The sequence below is a fragment of the Cyphomyrmex costatus genome, unplaced genomic scaffold, assembly GCF_001594065.2.
Source record: "Cyphomyrmex costatus isolate MS0001 unplaced genomic scaffold, Ccosl1.0 scaffold8, whole genome shotgun sequence".
Taxonomy (NCBI): Eukaryota; Metazoa; Arthropoda; class Insecta; order Hymenoptera; family Formicidae; genus Cyphomyrmex; species Cyphomyrmex costatus.
Window position 1 is genome coordinate 1,665,076 of NW_017280375.1, and position 24,471 is coordinate 1,689,546.

At 30.0% G+C, this 24,471-nt stretch overlaps 1 protein-coding gene across 3 annotated transcripts in view; it reads right to left on the bottom strand.

The window, feature by feature from the left end:
• Positions 1-250: 250 nt before the first annotated feature.
• The window catches only part of LOC108781260 (TOX high mobility group box family member 3), a 75,273-nt gene continuing 51,052 nt past the window's right edge, over positions 251-24,471 (bottom strand). For 2 of the 3 annotated variants that reach the window (XM_018549179.1, XM_018549180.1), the window contains 10 exons: positions 19,892-19,978; positions 14,235-14,363; positions 12,372-12,487; positions 5,724-6,039; positions 5,235-5,353; positions 3,603-3,738; positions 3,138-3,452; positions 2,623-2,715; positions 815-1,098; positions 251-571 (listed from right to left, as the gene is read on the bottom strand). In XM_018549179.1, the coding sequence (XP_018404681.1) occupies positions 505-571; positions 815-1,098; positions 2,623-2,715; positions 3,138-3,452; positions 3,603-3,738; positions 5,235-5,353; positions 5,724-6,039; positions 12,372-12,487; positions 14,235-14,363; positions 19,892-19,978 (1,662 nt within the window). In that variant the 3' untranslated portion in view covers positions 251-504. Of the gene's footprint in view, positions 572-814; positions 1,099-2,622; positions 2,716-3,137; positions 3,453-3,602; positions 3,739-5,234; positions 5,354-5,723; positions 6,040-12,371; positions 12,488-14,234; positions 14,364-19,891; positions 19,979-22,220; positions 22,254-24,471 lie in introns of those variants that run through there. The other variant, XM_018549181.1, reaches the window with a different exon arrangement.

The following is a 24,471-nucleotide window of genomic DNA, read 5'->3' on the forward strand; positions in this document are numbered from 1 at the left end:
ATGTCTGTACAATTGGCACGCTTTGCCTGTCAGTAAGGAGTATCTGAGAATATAAAAAAGTTGGTTGTTATTTAATTATCTATAAGTGTAATGTAAATAAATGCACTTATTTAACTTACTTAAGTCGTAATACACTCCTTACGAACAAAGACCTTTGGCCAGAGTAATGAGTTTTTGGATAAGGCTTTTCATTATACATTTTAAGACTTTAAAAAAAAAAACAAAACAATTTTATCTTTATTTCACTATTATCTTTTTCTCTTGCTTTCTTGTTCTCTCATCAACATGTATACACATACAGAACACATCTGTATACACATTTCAAACTATTCTCTAATGCTGATCTCTGTATCTCGGTTACTGCATGAATAGTCTTAACACTTTAAAGAGTTCACCAGTTTATGTGTATATACATTCATTTAAATATCTTACTTTACAGATTAACAACGACCCATTTAATTTGTGAGGCCATTGAGTAATTGTTGTTCATCTCTTGTAAAACTTTTATTTAACTGTAGAATAGTTTTGTTGAGGATTTTGATTTGAAGACACCCACGTATTAAATACATCTCTGAAATATAATAAAGCAAATATAAATATAGAATAAAGAAAAATTATAGAACAGGTGTGTACATTACAAGAATATCTGTGAATTAGAAATATATCACAATATACATTGTGAGTATGTTTATGATCAGAGACATATAATAAAATGCAATAAACATCGATTGTTCATTTAATGATATTATGGTATTTCTTTACATAAAATGTACAAATTAATCTAAGGTAGAGAAATTGAATATAATATCCTTGCCTGCAATGGCTGACCACACATTCGTTGCTGCAGTATTCATCTTCCCATTCGTTATTAGATATTGCAGGATTAGGACATCCCTGATGTATACAAGGTGATGGTCCTTGTCCAGTCATAGTCACTTGTGAAGGGTTTACTGGCGATGAAGAACTAGATAAAGTTTCAGACTTTATCGGTAAATCCTCAGATTTTATAAATTCTGCTCTAGGTGGACTTGTATGTATTATTTGTTGCTGCTGTTGTTGCTGCACTTGCACTTGCTGTACTTGTTGTTGTTGAGGCACCTACAAATAATGTTATAAATGCTATATAGTGTAAAAAAATATATTGCATCGTTTAACTAATACGTTTTTATTTTATAACTAATTAACAAACACAAAACATTTCAATAACTTAAAAAGGTATAATAATCAAAGAAAATAACTCGTTATATTTTTCTGTTTTCTCCCCCCCCCCCAACTACATATCAGAAATCAAGGAACAAAAAAAAAAATGGACTTTACCGGGTAAATTTTCCGAAGAAAATCAAGATGTTCCATCGGCCGGAAAAATAATGGCTTCTAGGAATATGTAAGGCGTGATCGGCTATTTGGAGAAGGAAAAACCTATCATGGGACAATACTATGCTAGAGAGTAGATCTGAGTGTTTAATAATATTTTTGTACGAAACTGTACATACATTGTAACGATGCATCCCTAAATGTGTATCGTTCCTGGCCGCACATAAGCCGAATACCATGAAATACGGAGAAATTCAAATACAACTTAATACGACGATGAAGGCGTCTGAATTCTTTTTAAACAAGTTAAATATAATTCGCAGGTAACACACATCGCAGCGTGCATACCTCGCGTTTAGAACAGAACTGAGAAAATCCGAATATCGCCAAGCGACGTCAGTCCTTCAGTTTTCTGTGAACTACAATGTTGCGTGTCCTTGAGAATTCCAACAAACGAGGAAAGCAGAAAAATATCGAAACGTTATGACACGGTAATAATAGAATATGCGACCAGTCCTATTTCGATACTGATCCTGTTTCCGTAAAAAAAAATCCGATGAGCAAGCACTACTAGCACCTGATCAAAATCTCACACAAACAATAAGTAGCGAAAAGGGGATAGAGCGTAGCGTGTACTGTAAGAATCGCTCTATTTGACTTTCTTTAAAATTGAGTTTTGCATCGCCACGCCGCGTTACTATGCATCCTGCACAGCGCCTCACGTGAAAATAATTGGTTGTTGAGTACGCCCCTCACCTTCCCATATACGTTTAGATTAAGAGATAAGAAGCAGGACCTCTATTCTTAAAAAGTAACGAATAACTAAGTAAATATTATAGCAAATATATATAACGTATTATAATACGCCCCCCTGCGCGCGCGCATACACACACAGTGCCCAGTAAAACCGTAACAAGGTTTAAAGATCGATTTTTAAAATCATTTTAAGATAAAAATCCTCGTACTAAAATGTTGAAGCTATAATAATTTTTGAATTGTATGCATTTAGCAATTGTATGCAAGTTAGCGAAAATTATATCGCTTAAAAATTCGAGCGTTCAGATATGATACAACGTAAAATGCCGATCACATCTGAACTTTAGGTAATATTATTCGCTAAATGCTTATAGTTTGTAAAAATTATAACACTGTATTATAGCCTCAACATTTTAATATTAAAGTTTTCATTTCAAAATGATCTCAGAAATCCAATCTTCAATATTGTTAGGATTTTGATTGAACATCTTATATATATCTGTTGTGTGTATATACATCTATATATATATTATATATGTATGGTATATTAACCTGTATGTATTGCTGTTGTGAAATCTGCTGTTGCATGTGCTGCTGTTGCTGTTGTGTCATATGCGGTGGTGCCATTACATTACCCATTAAACTCTACAAAAATGAACATATGTATCTTCGTTTAGATTATTCACATTTTGTTTGTATGATTCGAATTATTCAAACAAATAATTCAAAAATGAATTATTAATCTCATAAAAATAAAATGTTTCCATGTATTAGTTCTTATACATAGATAAATAAAGGAGAAAAAAACAAATTTAGAGAACTTTTTGCATAAAATATTTTACTTGTTAAATATTATTGTATGATAAGCCGAACGATAGTTTTATTTCATTTATAGAATGACAAATACATTAATCATTAAATTTATATATTAATTTTTGTCTATGTCCCAATATTTATTTTATGAGAACAAGTATATAGTTATATTTTTGTAAAAATTATATTTGTTTTCTACATTATGTACTTGATTCTTTTTTAAAATTCTACCATATATTTGCATAAAATCATACTTGTTGTTGAGGATTTCCTTGCATAACTAAATGATGGGGTGACTTTTTATTAACAGTCATTTGTTGTTGCTGCTGTTGCTGATGTTGAGGCGATGAAGGTTGATGTTGAGGGCTATAAACTTGATATGTAACATTTCCTGGCGCAGTATTGTTGGCATAGCCTGTGTATCCACCGTATTGTATTTGTTGTTGCGGCTGTTGTGTTTGCTGTTTTTGTTCATTTTCACCCGCACCTTTGCTCACCAGAGATGCTCTATATGCCGCGAGAGCTTTCAAATATTCCTTCTTAGCTGCCTCGGTTTTCTTTTTGTAATACTATGTAAAAATTTATACTTTATAACTCAGAATCAATGGGATATTAATATTAGTCTATAATTATACCAATATATCGCAATTAAGAAACAACACTTCAATATCAAATAGGTAAAAGAAATATGAGAGTAATTAAAAAATTTAAATACTTACATTTTTATGTTCAATGTCTAATGCATCCCACATTGATGCAACAATTTTAGACACTTCGCCGAAACTGGCGTTTGGATGTTTTCCCTTAATTACTGCTTGAGTATCTCTAAAGAAAAGAGCATATGCCGACACTGGTCTGAAAATCAATCATCAGTGTTAAATCATTCTTGAAGAAGACATTCTTATAACCAAAAATCATCTTTACAGCCTCATATATTAAATTCATTATTCAAATTTTTATTTATAAAATTGTAATAGTACTTCGCACTAGGACTGTATAGAATAGAGCAATTCTCATAGGATCTACTCAGAGAAACAAAGGTTTCTATAAAGTTGTCATCTCATTTTCAAAAATTAGAAAAATTTAATTTAATAGCTGGCACTTCAAATTTATAAAAAAAATGTACTTCTATTAAGAAATTCTCTTGTTCTTTACGATTTCTAATAAGTTTTGGTGACAGTTCCGATGACAGTTTCAAATATTTATAAACAATTTTTTAAATGAGCGCTGGCACCACACAAGAGTAAAAGTATCTCCTAAGTCAGTTCCAGCCGTTTTTTTGACATTTTCCGATAGATATTTCAACGCTTTTTATAGGTTTCAGAGTTACAGCTTTTATATATTTTTAAACAATTTTTTAATCTGAGCGCTGGTACCATATGTCAAGAAGCAAAATAACTTTTAAGTCAGTTACAGCCGACTTTTTAGTATTTTTCGATAGTAAATAATGCCAAATAGTCGCCTAGAAACATTATCAATATTTAAAAAGTCTTGAAGCTTAAAATCTCTACATTTTTGAGTTTGGTAATTTTTACATATAAAAAACTACGAGTTGAAAACGATAAAAAATTTCCTTTTCGCTTTGTGAATGTTTCACATGCCTAAAAAAGAATTTGCGAAAATTTTTATGACTATCTATGTGAAAGCTTGAAGCTTTCCCTTCAAAATCGTTTTTTTTTTTAATGTTCCTATGATTTTTAGTAAAAATTAGATTAATGGAGCATCCCTCAATGACATTGACCTTGACATATGTTGTCAAGATCATCACTCTGATTGACCTCCAGCAGGTTTTAGTTATTGTTCGTTATCCGTTAGAAAGTTATGAACGAAAAAAGTTTAGGAAATAATGTATTATATATATTTTTGCTATAACAAAAGTAAATAGTAAACCCATGTAGAATCTCGCTGTATTATAAAGTGATTGTAGTGAGTTCCGCTCTTTCAGCATTTTTTCCAAAAATTCTTAGTTTTCGAAATAAAGGATTTCTATATTTTTGAGACACCCTATATCCAATTGGTTTTACGGCTCTATACGCTTACTTGACTCCTTACAGCCTTTTTATACTCTTACAATGGTTTTTTCGGTAGAGGGGGCCAATTTATGGCAATGCTGCCTCCCTTTCTACTTTGAACGCGATTTTTTACTGAACGATATAGGTAACGAATTAGCATATAAATAGCAATAAAGTTAATGGATGCAAACTTGATTTGTGATGGTAAGGGAGTTTAATAGGGTTATATATACGATATATATATATACATATAGGATTATACATACTCTAAATCTAAAGGACAGTTTAATAGAGATTTTAAACTTTATTACTATTTTAAATAAAAATATTACTACTTACTTCTGTGGCTCGTTAGGATCTCTCTTTTTCTTCTTTTTTTGTGGTTTTGTTTTTCTTTGATTCTTTGCCCCAACGTCAGCGGCTTCTGGCGATGGTGGCTCACGCTTTACCATAGCAATCTGAGATAAGAAAAAGTATTTAAGAAATACGCAAAATTTCTTTTAATACAAACTATCAAATATTTTGGAAAAAATTAATTACAAATTGATATGTGTGATGGTTCTTTTTTGGTGGTATTAATGCGGCAGATTACATAAAAATGTTTCAAATTAAGTTGTTACAAAACATTGCATAAAATATTACTTATATATATTAATATTATATAAAATATTTAGTCTATACTTTAATATTACGAATAAAACTGTATATAAAATATTTATATCAGGAGACGCGGTAGCGTCTCCGGCCATGTTCAAAAACTCTGTAATATTTTAGAAAATGAATAGTGATAAATCATAAATATTTTGTGCTGTGTAGAATTTAACTCACCATTCCAGAATGTGGAGTGCTATCATCGCTATCTTCGCTGGTCGTAGTATTATTATTCGTCTCTGGGATATTATTTGCTTGCATAGTAGTCGGACTACCTCCGGTAGGACTTCTATATTGCATTTGTTGCTGTTGCTGCAATTGCTGTTGCTGTTGCTGCTGTTGTTGCTGCTGAGAATGCATATACTGCATATGTTGCATTTGAACCTGTTGCTGCTGTTGTTGCAACATTAATAATTGTTGGCCACTTTGTTGTTGCTGATGGCGTGGAGAACTCATTGTCACATACGAATTTTGCGAGTTGCCATATGCCGAACTATAAGCAAATGAAAAAAAAATTCGTTTATAAAAATTTTTTTTCGAAGTAAGCAATTAATTACTACATCAAAAGATAGAATATGTTCATATTATAAATAATTAAAACCGCTATTTATGGTAAACATATTTATGATTACGTTTCTTTATTCGCGATAAATATTTCAATATTTATGTATATAAATCATCGCATATGCGCATGCAATTATTAGATCAGTTCGTGCCTGATTTATTATTAATTTTGAATGATAAATCGGACACTAACTATTGCACTGATCTAATATACGTATTTTAACCATTGCTGCTGACTTTTTAACAAGAAATTTTTTTTATTGATAACATCAAATTATAAATCTTCATCAATAAATTTTAAATCCACAAATAAAATATAAAGAATAACACAAAACGGTCTAAACTTCATATAAAAAAACAAAAAAGAGGAAAATTAGTTTTTTTTATCGCCATCTGGCATCAATTCGTAATACCTTTTTCATAAAAACGTTATGCTTTGTTTTTTCACATAAAACAAGATTAATCTGTTCTAGAAATTATATGAAAGAACAGTTTTTAGAAATAAGATGGGAGCTGCAGTATTTTCACGAATTATCATATCACTAATGTGGATAAAAAACTGGTAGCCTATGTAAAGGAGAGGGGACTTGAACTCCTCTTGAGGGTTGCGATCGTAGCATGACAGATAGCGCACTGATCGAGACCCGAGGTTCCAGGTTCGGTTCCCGGTAGGAACCAAAATATTTATGCTCGTGTTTCCTCTCGGGAAAGATCCGCAACCTCCCGACAGTATTTTAGAGAAATTTTATTTCCAACAATTTAGAGTGTATCATACCAATCTACAATATCTACCCATGTATTCACTTTATTTATCTAATTATTTAAGTTATCATTGACTTATCGACATTATCTACTTATATAAGTTATCCATCCATCTGTTTATATGTAACCTATTTACGAAACCTACATGTCTATCTACCTTATTTGTCTGCGTACATTATGTATCTACGTCATCTATCTACGCATCTCTGTTATCTATCGACCTGTCGATGTTATTTATCCTATCTATCAGCCAACATTATATATTCATCAATATGCATTATGTATTTACATGTCTTCTAGTTTGGCTATCTACGGTATTTATCCAAATACGACATGTTACCCATCTATTCATCTATATTGTATAGGTTATCCACTTTTCCATACTTTTTCACATCTCTTACACGTGTACAACAAATGCGGAAAAATATATAGTAAATATATTGTCATGGTTAAAACATATTGTAGCACTTTGTGTGAATTATTGTCCCAAGTCACTATAAAGAGTAAAAAGACGATAGTAAAAAAATAAACGACGCATAACGTCACATAGTATTTGTAAAGATCGAATAAGATCGCAATAGTAATGAGTGGAGAGAGATTAATCGATATACAAACAACTCAATAATAAACGATTTACTGTTAAATCTATAGTGTCAAATTTAATCTAATGTAAATCGCCACTCCTACTTAATTATATCGTTATTTTATACTAAATCAATAGTTATATTTGACATTATACAATGTCAATTTGAAACTATATAGTGTTAAATTGACACGATATATTATCAGATTTAATTATTGTTTTTAAAAAATATATTTAGTAGGAGGAGTGATGACACATAATAAGTCAAATTTGATAGATTTAACAGTATTAGGACCGTATAGTATGAATACATATAACAAGCAATAAAGATCAGGCTATTATTGATCGAAATTGGATTTTAAGTGCTTTAAATAATTACGTGTGAATTTATATACTACATTAATTTGTAATCCTTTGAATTGCGCCAAATAGGTTTTTTCGGAATTACAATTAAAAACGCAACGAACTCCGTGTTGACGGTGGCGACACTAAATCAGTCGGCGGCCTGGTGAAACCAGTAATCATATACACAAACTCGAGCCAATATCAGTGTGCTCGCCTTCGCCGTACCAAAAGTAAACGAGACAGCGAGAGAACGTCTCGCTCTAAAATGCTTCCTCGGCAATTTTGGCCGCTCGGCGTATATCAAATACCTAAGTATAAGGAGCGAAGAGCAATCTAGATAACATATAAGTTTTAATAAATTGTAGTAACAGTATATTCCTCCCATTAAAACAGAGTGATATAAATCATGTCAAAACGCGACAGTTTACGAAATAATAATTTACGATTTTTCATGCGTATTATATATCTCCTTCATAAACTCGAGTTTCGAGAAGATAGTGTGATCGAGCTCGTAAGATACGTTATCAGAAAGCTGGAGATCCTAAGTGCGAATCCTACTTTTTAAAATCTTTTTTTGTAATTTTTTTTTCTGAAATAAGTTATTAATAAACATATTAGACCAAATAGGACTGGGACTAAAAATGTTACCGGACAAATGATAATAGGGTAGAGCGGGGCTTTTCCGTCCATTTCTCGTGATTTTATTTTAAATAGGGGGCTGCACAGGAATAACAAGCAGAGAAGACACGAAATTATTCGAAAAGTATCTTAAAACAATTTACTTTTCATTACAGCTGACTTTGTGTAACATTGAATGACCTTCAATTATAGGTCATTGTATTTATCTTAAAACGCAGATATCTGAATGTAAATAAAAAAAATATTTAAAAAAAAAACAGATTTGACCTTTGTTTATACTCTACATCTTCACCTACAAAAAAGTTATTAACATTACATTATGTGCCCCTCGAAACCAAGCAACTTTTTCATGGTACTTTTCTTTCTATTGTTAAAAGCAAGCGAATTATTTAGGTGGCCTGTTTTAGATGCCTCACCGCGCGCGCGAGTATAATATATATAAATTCATATCGAATTATTTAAGCATTAAAGATTCAGCTTGGCGACTGTTATTTCCAATTTCCTATAATTCTAATAGTAAGAAATAATGAATTAAAGTAACAGAAATAATATAATTTTTGTTTATGAAATATTATTGGGGATAGGGAATCGTGTATAGATTTCTCAGATTTCTTGCTGATTATGTTCCAGTCAGGTACAGAATGATATAAATATTACAGACCGTTTAAACAATAGATTTCTATTAGTGTCATACGTAATATATATATCATGTAAACTATATTTAGTCTTTTACATACATTCGTTTTTACAGCAAAATATAAATGTATGATTTTCTTACACCGTTTAATTATCTCGAGCATTCAGAAGTGCCAAAGAGTTTATGGGTTATCGCTGTATTGTGATCCATGTCTAATGTCAACGTTTCGTGAAGTTTACCTTACTTAGGAGCGAGTAAAACTGTATAATCAGTGTTTCTCATCCTGATAAAGTGAACGACAAGGTTCACGAAATGTTGACATTAACAATGGATCATAACACGACGATAATCCATAAACTCTTTGGCATTTCTGAAGAAAACACCCATGAAAGTCTCAAAAGAATCTCGAGTATTATGAAATTATGCAGAAATTATTTTCGCAAGAACAATATACAAATGAACAACATCTTTGTTTTTATCGTGCAACATGTATTACATATAAGTAACGATCAAAACTGGCTTTAATCAAATTGTTGTAGGACAGTGCACAGTAACAAGGTAAGTTAAATTTCCATATAATTTGGAGTTATGCAAATGGTACGCTACAACAGTGTACGCTGCAGTGCTTACTGTATATACCATGTACAAGAGAATATATCACTAATTCAATAATTTTGTATTTGCAGAATTTCGTTGAGTTTCCCAAATTAGGGCGTAAATTGTTATTGTAAAATTGATACTAGGGGAAAAAATGTGTTTTCAAACTGAAGAATATTTCCGAATGCAGCTCTTTTCCTCTACCTCTTTCATTTCGTTTCTATCTTTCAATTTTCTTCTTTCTATATTAATAGATTGACGAGAATTACGAAGAATAATCAAATAATATATTATACATTTAATTAGGCCTCGCTTTATTAATAAATTATAAGTGCAGTTAAATCATAAACTTAAAAATGACTAAACCATGCATCACTAAAAGCTAAAGTGAGTGCAAGTAAATCTGAGAAAAAATGTCTCTATGAAGTTAGTACATTTTCAAAAATCGCAAAATTTATTAACAGTTCTGCTTGCACCCATAATAGTTCTACAGTTCCTGTTAAATAGTTCCGTTGATTTAGCCAAAAAATAAAACAATTGGAATATAAGATGCGAACTTCACGTGACATCTCAAGTTTCGTAAAACTTGAATCTTATTATGAAAATTCTATTGTTCTCGAAAAGTTTTATAGCTCCTTTTATAGCTCAGTTCCTGATATATTTTATCAATAAGTTCATGTATTTAATTATTTTTAAATAAATTTTCAATCTAAAAGCTGAGGAAAGACTCAAGTCTCAAAAACATTTATTTACATGAAATTATTTTATTTTTGAATAGAAGTTAGCACCCCTAAATGTGAATTTTGACAAAATCAACAATGCAATTGATTGTCTACTATTTATCCACATTTGTCCATAAAAAATTTGTTGTTCACCCTCCAAAAAAAAAATGATAAACAAAAAAATTGTAGCACCCATGTGACCCCCATGTGAATATTCTTCCGAATTATATACAGGAATCGTTTGTCCACCATGTGTACGCGTTTGTCCACCCGTCATTTTCATTTGTCCACCTGTCAAAAAAAAGTTATACAAAGTGGCTACAAATACATGCATTTTATGTGTTATTATAAATATTCTCCTTACTAAATGAATGAGTCTACAATACATTAAAATAATGAAAATCTAAAAGATTAGACTCCTATAGAACGTATTATGTATCATAACCGAAGTTATAACATTATAACTTGCTGCCAGTAATAAACATTTATTCATATTCATTTTTTTATCATAATGCATTTTAATATTTAATTCTTCAACGTTTTTTCTCAATTAGAAGTTATTATTATTCTCTTGTAGAATAAAAATCTCACTCAAAGAAATTAAAAATTGAGTCAGTCTTGAAAAAATAGTGAAAATACTACCATTTTTGTTCAAGAGTGGCAAATTTTCACTCTTTTTACAGTGAGATTTACTCTTTTGGAATGAGATTCATTCCACGAGATTTAGAAAGTACGATAAGCGAGAGAAGAGCTCCGTTATGTCAATGTGTGTGAGCATATGTGTGTGATAGATTTCGTAACTTCAATAGTGGCAAAAATCTACGATTAATATCTCGGTTCACAAGGCAGAGTAATATTTTTTGTGCCAAAAATTCGTTCGTTTCGAAAAAAAAAACCACTTTAAATAAGTATAATTTCATTAATTTTTGAGCTGACTAAATCGGACGCATTAACTAAAATGTACTTTTACCATGATAATTTATAACTCGCAACATGCTTATTTATTAACGTGTTGTAATAAGTGAATACATTGTCTAATAAATAAATATATTAAAAATAGACATTTTTATATTCAGTTAACACATTTGTTAAAATCTTACGAAATGTATCAACTAGTAAGAGTATACCTTTACTAAATTTTATAATTTGACTATGATGTACATGTATAATACATAAGACAATCGAGTATTATTTGACGCTGTTAATTGATACAAAAAAAAAAACAATATTGCAAAAGGCGCAAAACCGGTTTATGAATCATATTGCAATGTGATAGGCATATCAAAGTAAAACAAATACTGCAAGTGCTGCAGTTTACAAGTCCGAAACTACAGTCCATAGCAGAAACTATATATTATATGTGTACTTTAATTTTCATATAAAATATGTTCGCCAAACAATTAACAAATAAGTTAGAAATAATGGAAAATATTATAAAAATAAAAAGAAAATATGACAGACCTAAAATATCGCAATACAATTCCGTAGAACACGGAGTACCCACAAGTATGTTCTATTATAAAGTTGTGAAAATGTTTAATAAGTCAAATAAAATAAAGTAAAGTAAAAGACATAAACCGTTTAAACAAATGTTGAAAAAAAGTATAACATAAATTAATAAATATTACATAAATTTATAAAATTTAAATTAATTTAGTAATTTAGATTTATTGCTTATTTGTAAGAGTTGTATTTTTTCATAAACAGTTGAAAAGATTCAATCGTTTATTCATTCTTTTTTTCACTCCCTTTTTTCTCTTTCTCTTATTCTACAAAATTTTTTTTTATTACCGCAACACTGATATTCTTCGTCTCGCCTAATTTACAAAATCATGAACTAGAATTTTTGTATTCTCTATTAATTTGATGCACTCATATACTTAAACGATTGAAAAATGCATGAATATTATGTGCAAAATTATCTATTATAATTTATATCGTTGAACATTAACGGTAACTCAAAGAATCATACTCACCTGACATTGATCGGTTGCATCGAATGCTCTTGCTGTAAATAGAGCTGTTGTTGATAACCATTAGTGTCCAGATTGAGACCATCTGATGATTGTTGCATACTGCTACCTTGAATCATCTATAATGATTTAATATATATAAGTGAAGAATGCAAATAAATAAATTCCTGCATAACAAATAATTCATAAAAATTTTTAACTTTAATTTTTTATTCTTTTATTTTAAATATGTAGATTATAAAAAAAATAATACATATTCACGTCGCGAATATTTAGATTATTTACTTTTTTCCATATTAATAAAAATATTACACATATATAAAAAATTTGTTGAGAATGACGTGGTGTTAAAAAATATAATTAATATTACATGATAAAATATTCCCTCGAAGTTTTTTTTCATTGATAAAGATCATAGAATTTCTACTGCGCGTTTCAACATCTTTTTATCTCTTTATCTCGAGGTCGAAACGAGACGGAGAAAATGATGAGCGTGCATCTAAAAATAATGTCTTGAACGTTACATGAATAATGCTCAAATGCGGAAGTTGTTAAATGACTGATACATCATTCTGATATCATTCTTTTATTTTTCTTTTTCACTTAATACGGGCGTGTGTGTGCGCGCGCGCGTGCGACATACATATACATGCGTACATAATTATGTATTATTAAGTGATAATATATTAAGTTCATATTTTTAATGTTTTACGAAGATAAGCATTCAATATAAAATTGATTAAATGAAGAATATGTGAATGTGTGTATGTATGAGAACTTTTAAAAAATTGTATTCCCAAAGTAAAAAATAATGTACTAAAAACTTTTATAACACTTATTCTTAATAAATATTTTTTTTTCTGTCAATATTTTTAGAATATCTTTTGAAACTAAAAATATAGTCTAACTTCATGATAAAATTGGCAACCTACGCCGCGAGTGTTCTGTATATTTTCTACAAAACAGTACATCTTATTGCGATAACGACATTTATCGACTATTTGCAAAAAAAAGATCTATAATTTAAGTGTTTATAGCAAATCTTTAATAATTAATTAGAAATATTAAATATTAAAAAATTATTAGATCTACAACTTAATTCTCGGTTCCTGTATTTAATCGACTACAGCACTATAGAAAATCTACTATAGCCACGAAATACTGCAATATTCAATGTATGCTCTACTTTGCGTAGAGATCTAATCTTTACAGTTTTTATTATTTTTAATATACTGTACTCATTCGTTTAGTAAGGCAAAGATTTAATCTATTAAAACGAATATTCAACATACGCTATAACTTGAATAGAAGTCTGTCTGTCTAATCTTTTCAATTTTCATTATTTCTCAAATTCTTTATACAAATGTTTTTATTAAATTTAAGAATATTTCAGAATTCACATTTTAAATATACGAAAAAGTCTGAAAAAAATATAGACACTCTCAGTATTTCTGAAATTTATTCCAATATATATAAAAATTCTGAGAATTTTCATAAAATTCTTAATGTAAGAGTAAATTCTATTTTAATTCCGTTTATTCTCATAGGTTACAAATGTCTGCGTCTAATTTATTTTTTAGAAAAATTTCCTCTGATTGTGAGTTAAGAAAGTCATTTGGGCATCTATTTTAGAAGAGATTTTAAAAATAAGTGGAAAATTCTTAAATTGAGAATATAATTTTTTTGGTAAAGCTATACTAAAATAATTTAAAAGATTTTAAAAGAAACGCTAATAAAAAAATAACGTAAGATAATTGTATGAACATTTAATATTGAAATATGGATGTATATCCTACAACAGAATATAATGTAATACAGAAACGTATAACAGAATATTCATTTTGACATTGTTAAATCGAAGCATACCTGTGGCTGACCATATGCTTGCATGGAGTCATGTTGTTGATGATGTTGCTGCTGCGGCTGCTGATGCGACTGAGGATGAATAGTTGGTATGTCAAAGTCCTCGTCACCGAAACTTGGCGTGTGAAACGTCTAAAACAAAGTACGTAAAAAAATTGGATTAAATTTTTTTATTATATGAATTTCGTAGAAAAAATAACGTTTTCCATCTTATTGAAATATTACTTTTATAATGTAAGTGATTTTTTGTCGTCAGCGAATATTGTTCAGTGAATAATAAGATTTTACTTTTGTTGTATGACTGTGTGCGAAACAATTGGAAAAACGATGAAGAGTTTTGAAAAATCTTAATACATTGTATAATAGAAATCTGTAAATTTCTGTAATATTTTTCCTGATAGATAAATTTATTTACAGATTTCTAATATATTAAAATCTCTCTAATAGAATCCCTATGAGCATTATTTTGTAATAGTTCAATTGCGTTTTTAAGTTCGAAAAATCAAATCGGCTCGCAGTTCATCAAATGACTATGCATATGTACCATATAAAATTGACATATAAATTATTTAAGCATCTCTCCAGCTCGATCGTGAAAGGTTTTAACATTTACTTGTTGTGCATTATATGTTCTTAACAAATCATTTATTATTTTATTGTAAATAACATGATATTGTTCAGAATCCTTTTAGTAATTTATTTCTCTTCACAAAGGAGAAGGAAAATAAATTTACTGTGGCGTACGTAGTGGTAAAGAGAATAAAAGTTTTAAAATTGGATTTAATAGCGTCAGGAATTTTCCTTTGAAGAAACACGCTTGGTTATCGATCGTAGTGTATAGTTATGGTCTATTTCTCTCTCATCTACCTATACTTTCTTTTACTATTACATTAGTTTACAGAAAAAAATTATTTTGAACCGGACTACTTTTCTCATATACATTTTTGGACACTAAAAATGATATCACAAGCAAAAAAATTCTAGCACGTTAAATTTCTAATATAATTTATGTTTAATATGTAAAAAATGACTATTTTTTAGCGATATTTATAATTGTTTTATAAAGAAGGTTAATGTTACCTTGAAATTGTGATCAAAAATCATGAATATATTGTTCATCTTTCACGAAAAGCATTTTTTAATTTTAATATAATAGCTTGTACTTTAGTCGTGTCATGAAGGATTGAAAATAGAAGTTAGTTCAAATATAGACTTTGGCAGCGTCATATGTGCATGCGGATTAATTTTTTAAGATCACATTTTAATAATTATACCTTTATATTTATATACGCAGAATAATGATACTAATCAATTGGTAAAAATACATCATTGCTTTTCAAAAAATTATACAGTTTATAAGACAGACTATAAAATATATTTTTTTTATAAAACACCATTTCGTGGAGGGGGGGGGCGGTGTGCGCGTGCGTCATTGTTGTTTAGAACTGATTTTAGCTCCTGTATCTTCAATCTTTCATAAAAAGAAAGCTATTAAAGTAAAAAAAATGCATTTTATAAGGGATGAACAATACAATCACGCCTTATTCTGATCAAAATTTCAAGATAACATTAACCTTTTTTTTTTTATAGAAAAAGTCAAATATTGCTTAAAAAAAAGGCATTTTTCACATATTATCATATTGCTTTCAATCATCTTGCGGTATTGTTTCCATCATCCAAAAATCTATTAGAGTCACGTAGACCAGTCCAAAGTAATTGGGAAAAGAATTTTTTTATAAACCAGTAGTACTAAAAGTATTTTGTAACCGAAATAATTAGTGACATTATTAAATCGAAATTTGAGTAAGTGCTTGCCATAATTTGCGTGAGTCGCGCGTTTTAGCAAAATGGTACATATATTAAAATCAAAGAAAGATAAAGGCAAATAAGAGTCAATTATAAAATTGTATACAACAATTTATAACATGATAATATCTTTAATAACAAATTGCAATCTTATTTTTCGCAGATTTCGTGTTATTATTACTTTAACATTTACATCGTTAAAAATTTTAATATGTCTTTAAACATATTATTAAGAACCAACAAGATGCTATAAGCATCAAAATATTGTTAGATTGCTTGTCAATTTAACTTTGTGATATTATTACGGTAGTTGTTTAGAGTTGCGTTGTAAGTCTGAAGAATTTTCGGCACGCGATTAAGGGGACTATATACGTGGTAAATAAAATTCACACATTACATTAGCAACCAAAATCCTACTCTTGACCGTCATTTGGCCGATTACATATCATATTTATATGTGTTTTAATAACAGAGTCTAAAAAAACTATATAAAAAATTTTCCTTACTAATTTCTAAACACGCGCTTAAATACAATAAATTCTAAATTAAAATTAAATAAATAGAAAACATAAGGTTTCGGCTCTATATTTAAGCCCTCCTCAGATGTGCAATATATTAATTAACGCAATAAATTAAAACAGTTATAGAGTTGTAAACGGTTATGTTCGAAGTAAGTTGAGTATTTTCTTAGAAGGAACAAAAGAGCTCGTCAAGCGATTGGATGATCGTTTGCGAAATATCCTTATGGTTCTAGTAAAAACACAAAATTACGTTTCTATAAATTATATTATGACAAGCTATTGCTTCTCTGATAAAAACTCACCCTCAAGTACGGAAAATCGAAAAAATCCATGTCGATAATTAGTTATCTAACTATAAAGTCGGTGGCGATAAATGAAATTGTTTTCGCAATACAAGTGCAAATCGTCCGAAATATAAAAATTATAACCGTCAGATCACCTCAACATGCGAAACGTTAATGTGTAAGACTTGGTAATGCAAAGTCAAATATTGTTTATAATAGGAAAATATGCTTTATGTAGACCCTCTGTGTCAGTCTGTAGGTTAAGATTGTTATTCTGTTTTTTAATATTCAACATCTTTGAGATAATACATTTACTGTAACACGGTTTTTCGTCTAAAATTTGAACATTATTCCAATCGAAGTCATGATCATGTTGCAATCTGTGTTCCGTTATTATCGATCTAGACCGTATTCCTTCGTATATGGTTACGGTGTTCTGTAATTCGTGTTTTTAATTTTCTTCCTGTTTGCTCCACGTATGACGCATCACAATCATTGCAATATATATATTGTTGCATATAAACTAGATTTATACGTGCCAATTATTTTATTATAGGACCTAATTCCGCGTTCACTCCGAAATCTATTTTATATTTACACGCTTATCATACAACAGTTACTCATGATCCACTCATGGTGAGTATTATGATTTATAATAATTGTAAGACGTGCATAGAGTCTCTTATGCTATAACAATAAGTTACTGCGAACGTGTCAAAAATCAATAATTTCTATTCAACAGAATAATTGTTAATTAAACGTTTAACAGGACTTCAATATATACGATACTGTTATTTAATAAGCCATCTTTCATCACATGCACACTTGTTTCTTCCTACCTTGGAAATTAAATTCGTATTCGTGAATCACATTAGATTGCAGGTAAATGGAGAGTTAGAAGAAGAAAAGAGATAAGGAAAATAGTACGATTGGCCTGAAACTGTGGGTGAAACGTGAAGGTGAAGAGAAAAGCAAACGAACAACGAAGAAATATCGTTCTTCTTGCCATCATCGTTGTCTTTGTCGTTTTTCTTTTCCTCGATGTGAACTAAACTCGTTCCGACAACTCGTTAAAACTTGCGCGCGACTTTCGCAACTTGCTTCTCCTTCTGAAGAAATATTATTTAGATGGTTTCCTGGTTATGCAAACACTCACTCGTTCTATTATTATTTTCTTTTATTCATCTTAATTCTCTTTTATGCTCACGTATACAAATTACATATTATTCTAATACGAATTATCCATTAAATTTTTTATACATGCAATTTTCAAAGAAATACGATATTAGAAACAAGGATTCCGCGAAAAATACTCTTGAAAAATCTAAATATAAATATAGAAATCAAGAGATGCAGTGACTCCCAAGTCACCGTCATGAACCTGGTGCCCAACTTTATTAAAAATAAAAATGGATATCCATATGATAGCAAGTAGGAAGATAGATCATTTCGGTAAACTATACGCTATGACCCTGAGAGAGAGAGAGAGAGAGAGAGAGAGAGAGAGAGAGAGAGAGAGAGAGAGAGAGAGAAGAAGAATGTATGACCGGCGGGAATCTGGCGCCCAACATTATTAAAAATAAAAATGAATACAGTAGCGCGTTTGTATTTCGTTTGTACCTGTTTGTACCGACCGTTATTTCTATTTATACCTCAAAAAGTAAAAAAATAAGTGAAATATAAAAAATGACCGGCGCGCAACACTATAAGATTTTTTAATTTAGCTTATGCTATTCAAAATAGAATTGTTTGTACCGGTTTGTATCTCCTTCATTTTCGTTTGTACTTCAATGGGTTCGGAGATACTGCGCTTTTTCATTTTTTGCAATTCCTTATAGCAAAATTTAGCCTATTTTTAAGATATCGAAAAGCGATTAAAATCATTCGAAAAAGAATCGTTTGTATCTCTGGTGAACTTCTAAAAACGTCAAACGCTCGATCGTCATGAATTTTGGTAGAAATACTCTAAATGATGTCAAATGAATAAAGAAGTTTAATGCCAAAAATGTTTGAATAAAATTATAGAAGTTTGTATTGTATTTTTTATTTTTTAGTATATTATATATTTATTGCGGTTTATATAGGAATTTAATGGAGAAGATATGTATACACAAGAAAAATATTTATTGTACGTACATGTCTTTTGTGCTTCTGTGTGAGCTACGTACATTTATTTTGATATTATTGGTCGAAGCAAATCTCACCCCATTTCCCACCCTGCTAAGGGGTGCACGACTTTCCACGCGAAGCGACGACTCTCATTCCACCTCCTCCCTCCTACCAAGGGACGCACGACTTTCCACGCGAAGCATGGATCTTTCATCCTACTTCCCTGACTCTTCAGGAGCACACAACTTTTCACGTGTAATAATTTATTTTAAAAAAGTTTAATACCAAGTATGTTAGAATATAACTTTATTCAAACATGTTTGACATTAAGGGGATTCTAAAGTCGTCTGTATTACCGACTAAATCATATAATTTTTGTATAATAATTACTGTTTTCCTCTTTTACTGATTTAAGAAAAAAATATATATATATATGTTATGGACAAAGTTTGCAAGTGGGCAGTGTCGACCTTATCCAGACCGTGTTAATGTTGCTCAACGCGATTGGGTTGGGCAATGTTGACACGACTCAGGTAATGCTGACACTGTCATCAGGCAACTTGGGCAATGTCAACACTGTCCATTATGCAGACTTTGCCTGTAACATATACATCTATTACATAGGAAAGGATATTTTTAAATACATATATTCAAAACAAAAAAATCATACATTAAAAACGAATTAAAATACAATTTAAAACTAAATGTGTTGATACTTTTGCGTTGCAGTAATAAAATGTAGGAAAAAAATTGATACTAATGTTACATCTTAAAAATTATTTTTTGTCTCCCTATATAATGCCATTTTTCTGAAAATTATGATGTGCTAATTAAATTTTGTCGAGATTCGTGTTCAACAAACAAAAAATCGTTAGATATGACTATTCGTATTCGTATTGTAAAGTGATATTGAACAATGATATTGTTGACCATTTCTCACCTGATCCGACATATTGTAGCTGTCGTGATGGTACGATGTTTGATGATGTTGTGGAACGTTCAAAGATAAGTCAAGATTGTTATTCCTCTGTAACAAGCAGAAATATGATTCTTTGAGTAATTAAAGAATAGCTTGAATGCAGCTATTAATACATATTATATAATATTATACAGTAAATCCTCCTATAACGTAATCCTCCGAAAACAAGATTTCTTTATAGCATAACTTAATAAAAAGAAAATATTATTTTGCATTTTCTGAAAGTTTAATATGTAGGAAAAATATGTATGTATATACTTAAATCAGTTTTCAAAAATTCTTAGAATTTGAAAAATTGAACGACCTTTTTCGAGACAGCGCACAAGTAGAAAAAAACGGTACAGCGAAACAGCTCGAAAGTGAGCATAGAAATTATTATTCGATCTACTTGGGCTCATTGACAGCCCTTCAGATTCCTGTTAAGTTAACCTCCCACCAGCGCTAAATAAATTCTAATACATTTTCAAATTAGGTGTTAATTAGGTGCCGAGGTGCGAATTAGGTGCTCGAACCGTTTGGCAGGAAAAAAAATGTATTGGGGGGGAGGGACTGGCTTAACATTAAGTTAGACCCTCATAAAAAAATATTAGTTTATTGCGTAAACAAAAAAAAACAAATACAGCAAAATTAAGTGCTAATTAGGTGCTCCAAGGCTTAATGAAAATATTGCAAAAATATATTATATAAAGAATTATAATATGGAATTTAAATGTCATTTGAACGATCGGCTCATAAGAGAGAAGTTGCCTTCTCAAAAATTGGATGTGCTCCCACAAATTTGGTATGAGAATGTTTCTTTTTTGATATTATTTAAAGATATCAAGTTGCGGAAACAGGTGGTCACTCCATTTGGTAGGAGTTCGATCTCAAACGTCGATTGCGCGGTCGGCTTACAAAAAGCACCTAATTCTGCGACTTAATATCGTTAAAAAAGAAACATTTTCATACCAAATTTATGGGAACTCCAACTTCTCTTTTATGAGCCGATCGTTTGAATGGCGTTTAAATTCTATATATAATTCTTTATATAATATATATAAACATATATTTTTTTTATGGAGAGGCTAACTTAATGTTAAGCCAGCCTCACTCTTAATATATTTTTTTTCCTACAAAATGGTTCTAGCATCTAATTAGTACCTAATTTTGCAATGTGTTAAAATTTATTTAGCGCTGGTAGGGGAGGAGGCTAACCAAGGGCTAACTTAACGTAAAAACATCTTAGAAATATCAGTAATATATAATAATTTCTTTTAAGAAAAATTAGTCATTTGGATTGGAAAAGAAAAATCTTTCAATAAGAATAGAAACATATATACTTAAGCTTCACTACATAAAAATGAAAGATAGTATCACGTGGATTATATTCTTTATTTAATTTGGTATGAGATTTAATTTAGCGCCAGTTATTGATATCAAATAATACATATACCTATGGGAGTTAATATTATTTATTTAATTTAATATGGGATTGAACTATGCACTATAACCGTTAACATCAAATCTTTTATACGAATGATACATAACATTTCGTGGAATATAATTTGATGTCAGTTGTTGATATCAAATCTTTTAAACAAAGGATACATATCATAAGACTTAAGTAAATAATAAAGATAATGCAACTTGGATTTTACTTTTTAATTTGATTTTACTTATAGAATTTTACTTGTTTTACCGGTTGTTATCAAATCATTGTACAAATAATACATATAAATATGTACAAATTGTACATATGATACACCCACGTTTCAAATCCGTTACTTGCGAAATAAGTGTAAGTATAATAACGAAAAATCTTTCAACGTTCGGACGATTGCAAGAATAAAGTATTAGAAACAGATTTGCTACTGACTTGAATAATTTGGTATTAAGTATTGTGTAAATTTGTTGCTCTCAAAATATCCACAGACAATAGTACTTCAGTATCAAAAAGCGAATAATATAAACTTTTTTCTAGTAGTTCCAATAAATTGGTCGTGTAAAAAATCTAATAAATTAGAATAAACAGTACAACAACCGTACATTGTAATTTGTAAACAAAATATTGAAAACTATAAAGATATAATAATAAATGTTATATGAAGAAAAATTATAGCAAAGAATTGTTACATATAATTCTCTGTAATACAGGAAAATTATCACAACATTTATCAGCAATTGTCATAAAGAGTTAGAGACAACAAACATTACGAATAACGCATAACCAGAAGCATTTTCAAATTATAATATGTTCTTATAGAGAGAAATACAATGGGCATTTTACGGCCCAGCAACAGCGAAGTTCTACCTGGGTGTATAACCGTTTTAGATATAAGGGGTTCCATTGTGGAGGCACTTCTCTCGGCCTGCCTGCTGTTACTCGTTTGTTGGGAAAAGGTGTTCTCCGTATTTCTCTTCGTTTTTCTTCTTTCAACTTTTTCAATGAGCTTGCGCTTCGTTTGATTTCGTTTCGAACACTTGTGCAAGATCATTATCGTAAATTCGCCCTCCCTCTCTCTCTCTCTCTCCCCCACTCTTCCTCCCTTCCTCTCCCTCTCTCCCTCCCCCACTCTTCCTCCCTTCCTCTCCCTCTCTCCCTCCCCCTCCTTCTCTCCCGCCCCTCTCTCTCCCTTTCTCTCAAGTATTGAGTTGAAGAGAAAGATGCTGATATGATTTAATATTGCGTTCTCTTTTCAAACCAGCACAGATGTTAAGATCAGGAAAGCGCAGTCTATTCGCGATCTATAATTAAATATGAACGCTTTCTTTTTTGTTTCATCAATATCCATTCCTATTGCGATATCGTTTTTTCTTTTAATTATAAGTACCTTCTTCTAATTATAAATAATCTCTATTTCAATTAAAAAATTAATTAAACATTTTTAAAAGTAGCTTGTAATATTTTGTACATCCATGGTTAGATTATGAAAAGTATAGCAATATAACAAAATGAAAGTATAATAGTATTTATATTGGTTGGTCAAATATTGAATGCAGAACTCGTTCTACATCCGCATCTGTCCATTGCTTTCCTCAAAATCGTTATACTGCATGCTCCAGAAGGAAAAAAAGTAGTTGAGAAGCACTCGTGTTCCAGATGGTGAGATTCAAGACCAGTTTCTAACATCGTAAACGACTCGTTTCGAAACGGCTTTTCGTCAACAAAACGCACATTATTCTCATATTTTCGAAACATAGTGAAGCAGTTAAATACAAGTGAAATGATTAATTATATAATAATATGTAAAAATATAAAGCAACAATTTTTGGATGATGATATATTATTATTTCATTGTCGGTCCTTCTTTTTTCATATTTTCTTCTTACATGAAGCTCTATAGTAAAAAAATAAATAATAGAAAAAAAATAGCTCTCAGTTTTTCTGAGGTTTCAAACTTTTATTCTTTTTGAGAAGGTTCTCTGAAAGAAATTTGTGCAGTTTGACCGAACGTTTAATTAGTTACTATCTACTATCTTATTGATTTCTCTTTATAATACAAAAATACTGCATAATGACTAAGCAGTATTATTAGTTATAACAGTTTAACTATGCAATATGTGGGTAAATTTTTACAAGTAATTTTGTATCAATAAAAAAGTAATTGTCCACTTTTTGATCAGTTAAGACGTCTTATAAGAGATGTCTGTGAATTTGTTAAAATTGAAACATCTTAATTAACCATGATTTTAATTAATAGGAAGGTACAGAAATACTGGACAATAAAAAATTTCTTTATAAAAAAAAAAACAGTTTAAATCTACAATCTCCGACACCGAATTTTTACATTACGTGTAACACACATTTCCATACTTAATAATTTATAACAACTTTTATATTTTCTGTTTAACATTCTCAATTTATTTATTTAAATATTTGTATTTGTAACTGTCTTTTTTATATTCATATTTCTTGACTTACATATCGCTTATTTGATCGTTAACTATTATAAAATCAAACATGTATATGGCAAATGTAGAATTCTCTTTTTTATATGTTCATGAAATTTACATTTAACCAATTCTTTTGAGGATTTTTCGGTTTGATGGATGAGTTGCCTCCTTTAATCTCTCCTGAATAAGCAAAGTGGATAACATTAATTTGTTGTAAATATATTGAGTCTCGATATGTTTCGTTTATTACTACTTGACCGTCTAACCATGTGTCAACTGTATCAGAAACTGTGTTAGAGAGCTACTTTTTCGTTTTAACCATCAGTATACTGAAGATGGCCCAAAGAAGAACCGAAATATCTCAATAAATTGGTATTACATATTATGAATTTGAATTATCTATATGCACTGTCTAGTGCTTCAGAACTCTATTAGCCCTTGTATTTTGGTATTTTATTGATTTATTTTTGTTACTTGTAAAGTAACATATAGAGTTAAAAATATGTAAAAGTCATGAACAAAAATATGAGCAAAGAAAAAAAATTTGAAGATTTTATAGAGTTTATTTGTAATTCTATCACAAAGATTTTAAGAAAAGTTAAAAAACGAGGAACAACACAGGCAATGGATTTTAACTATCACACAACAACCATATGTACTGCAATAAT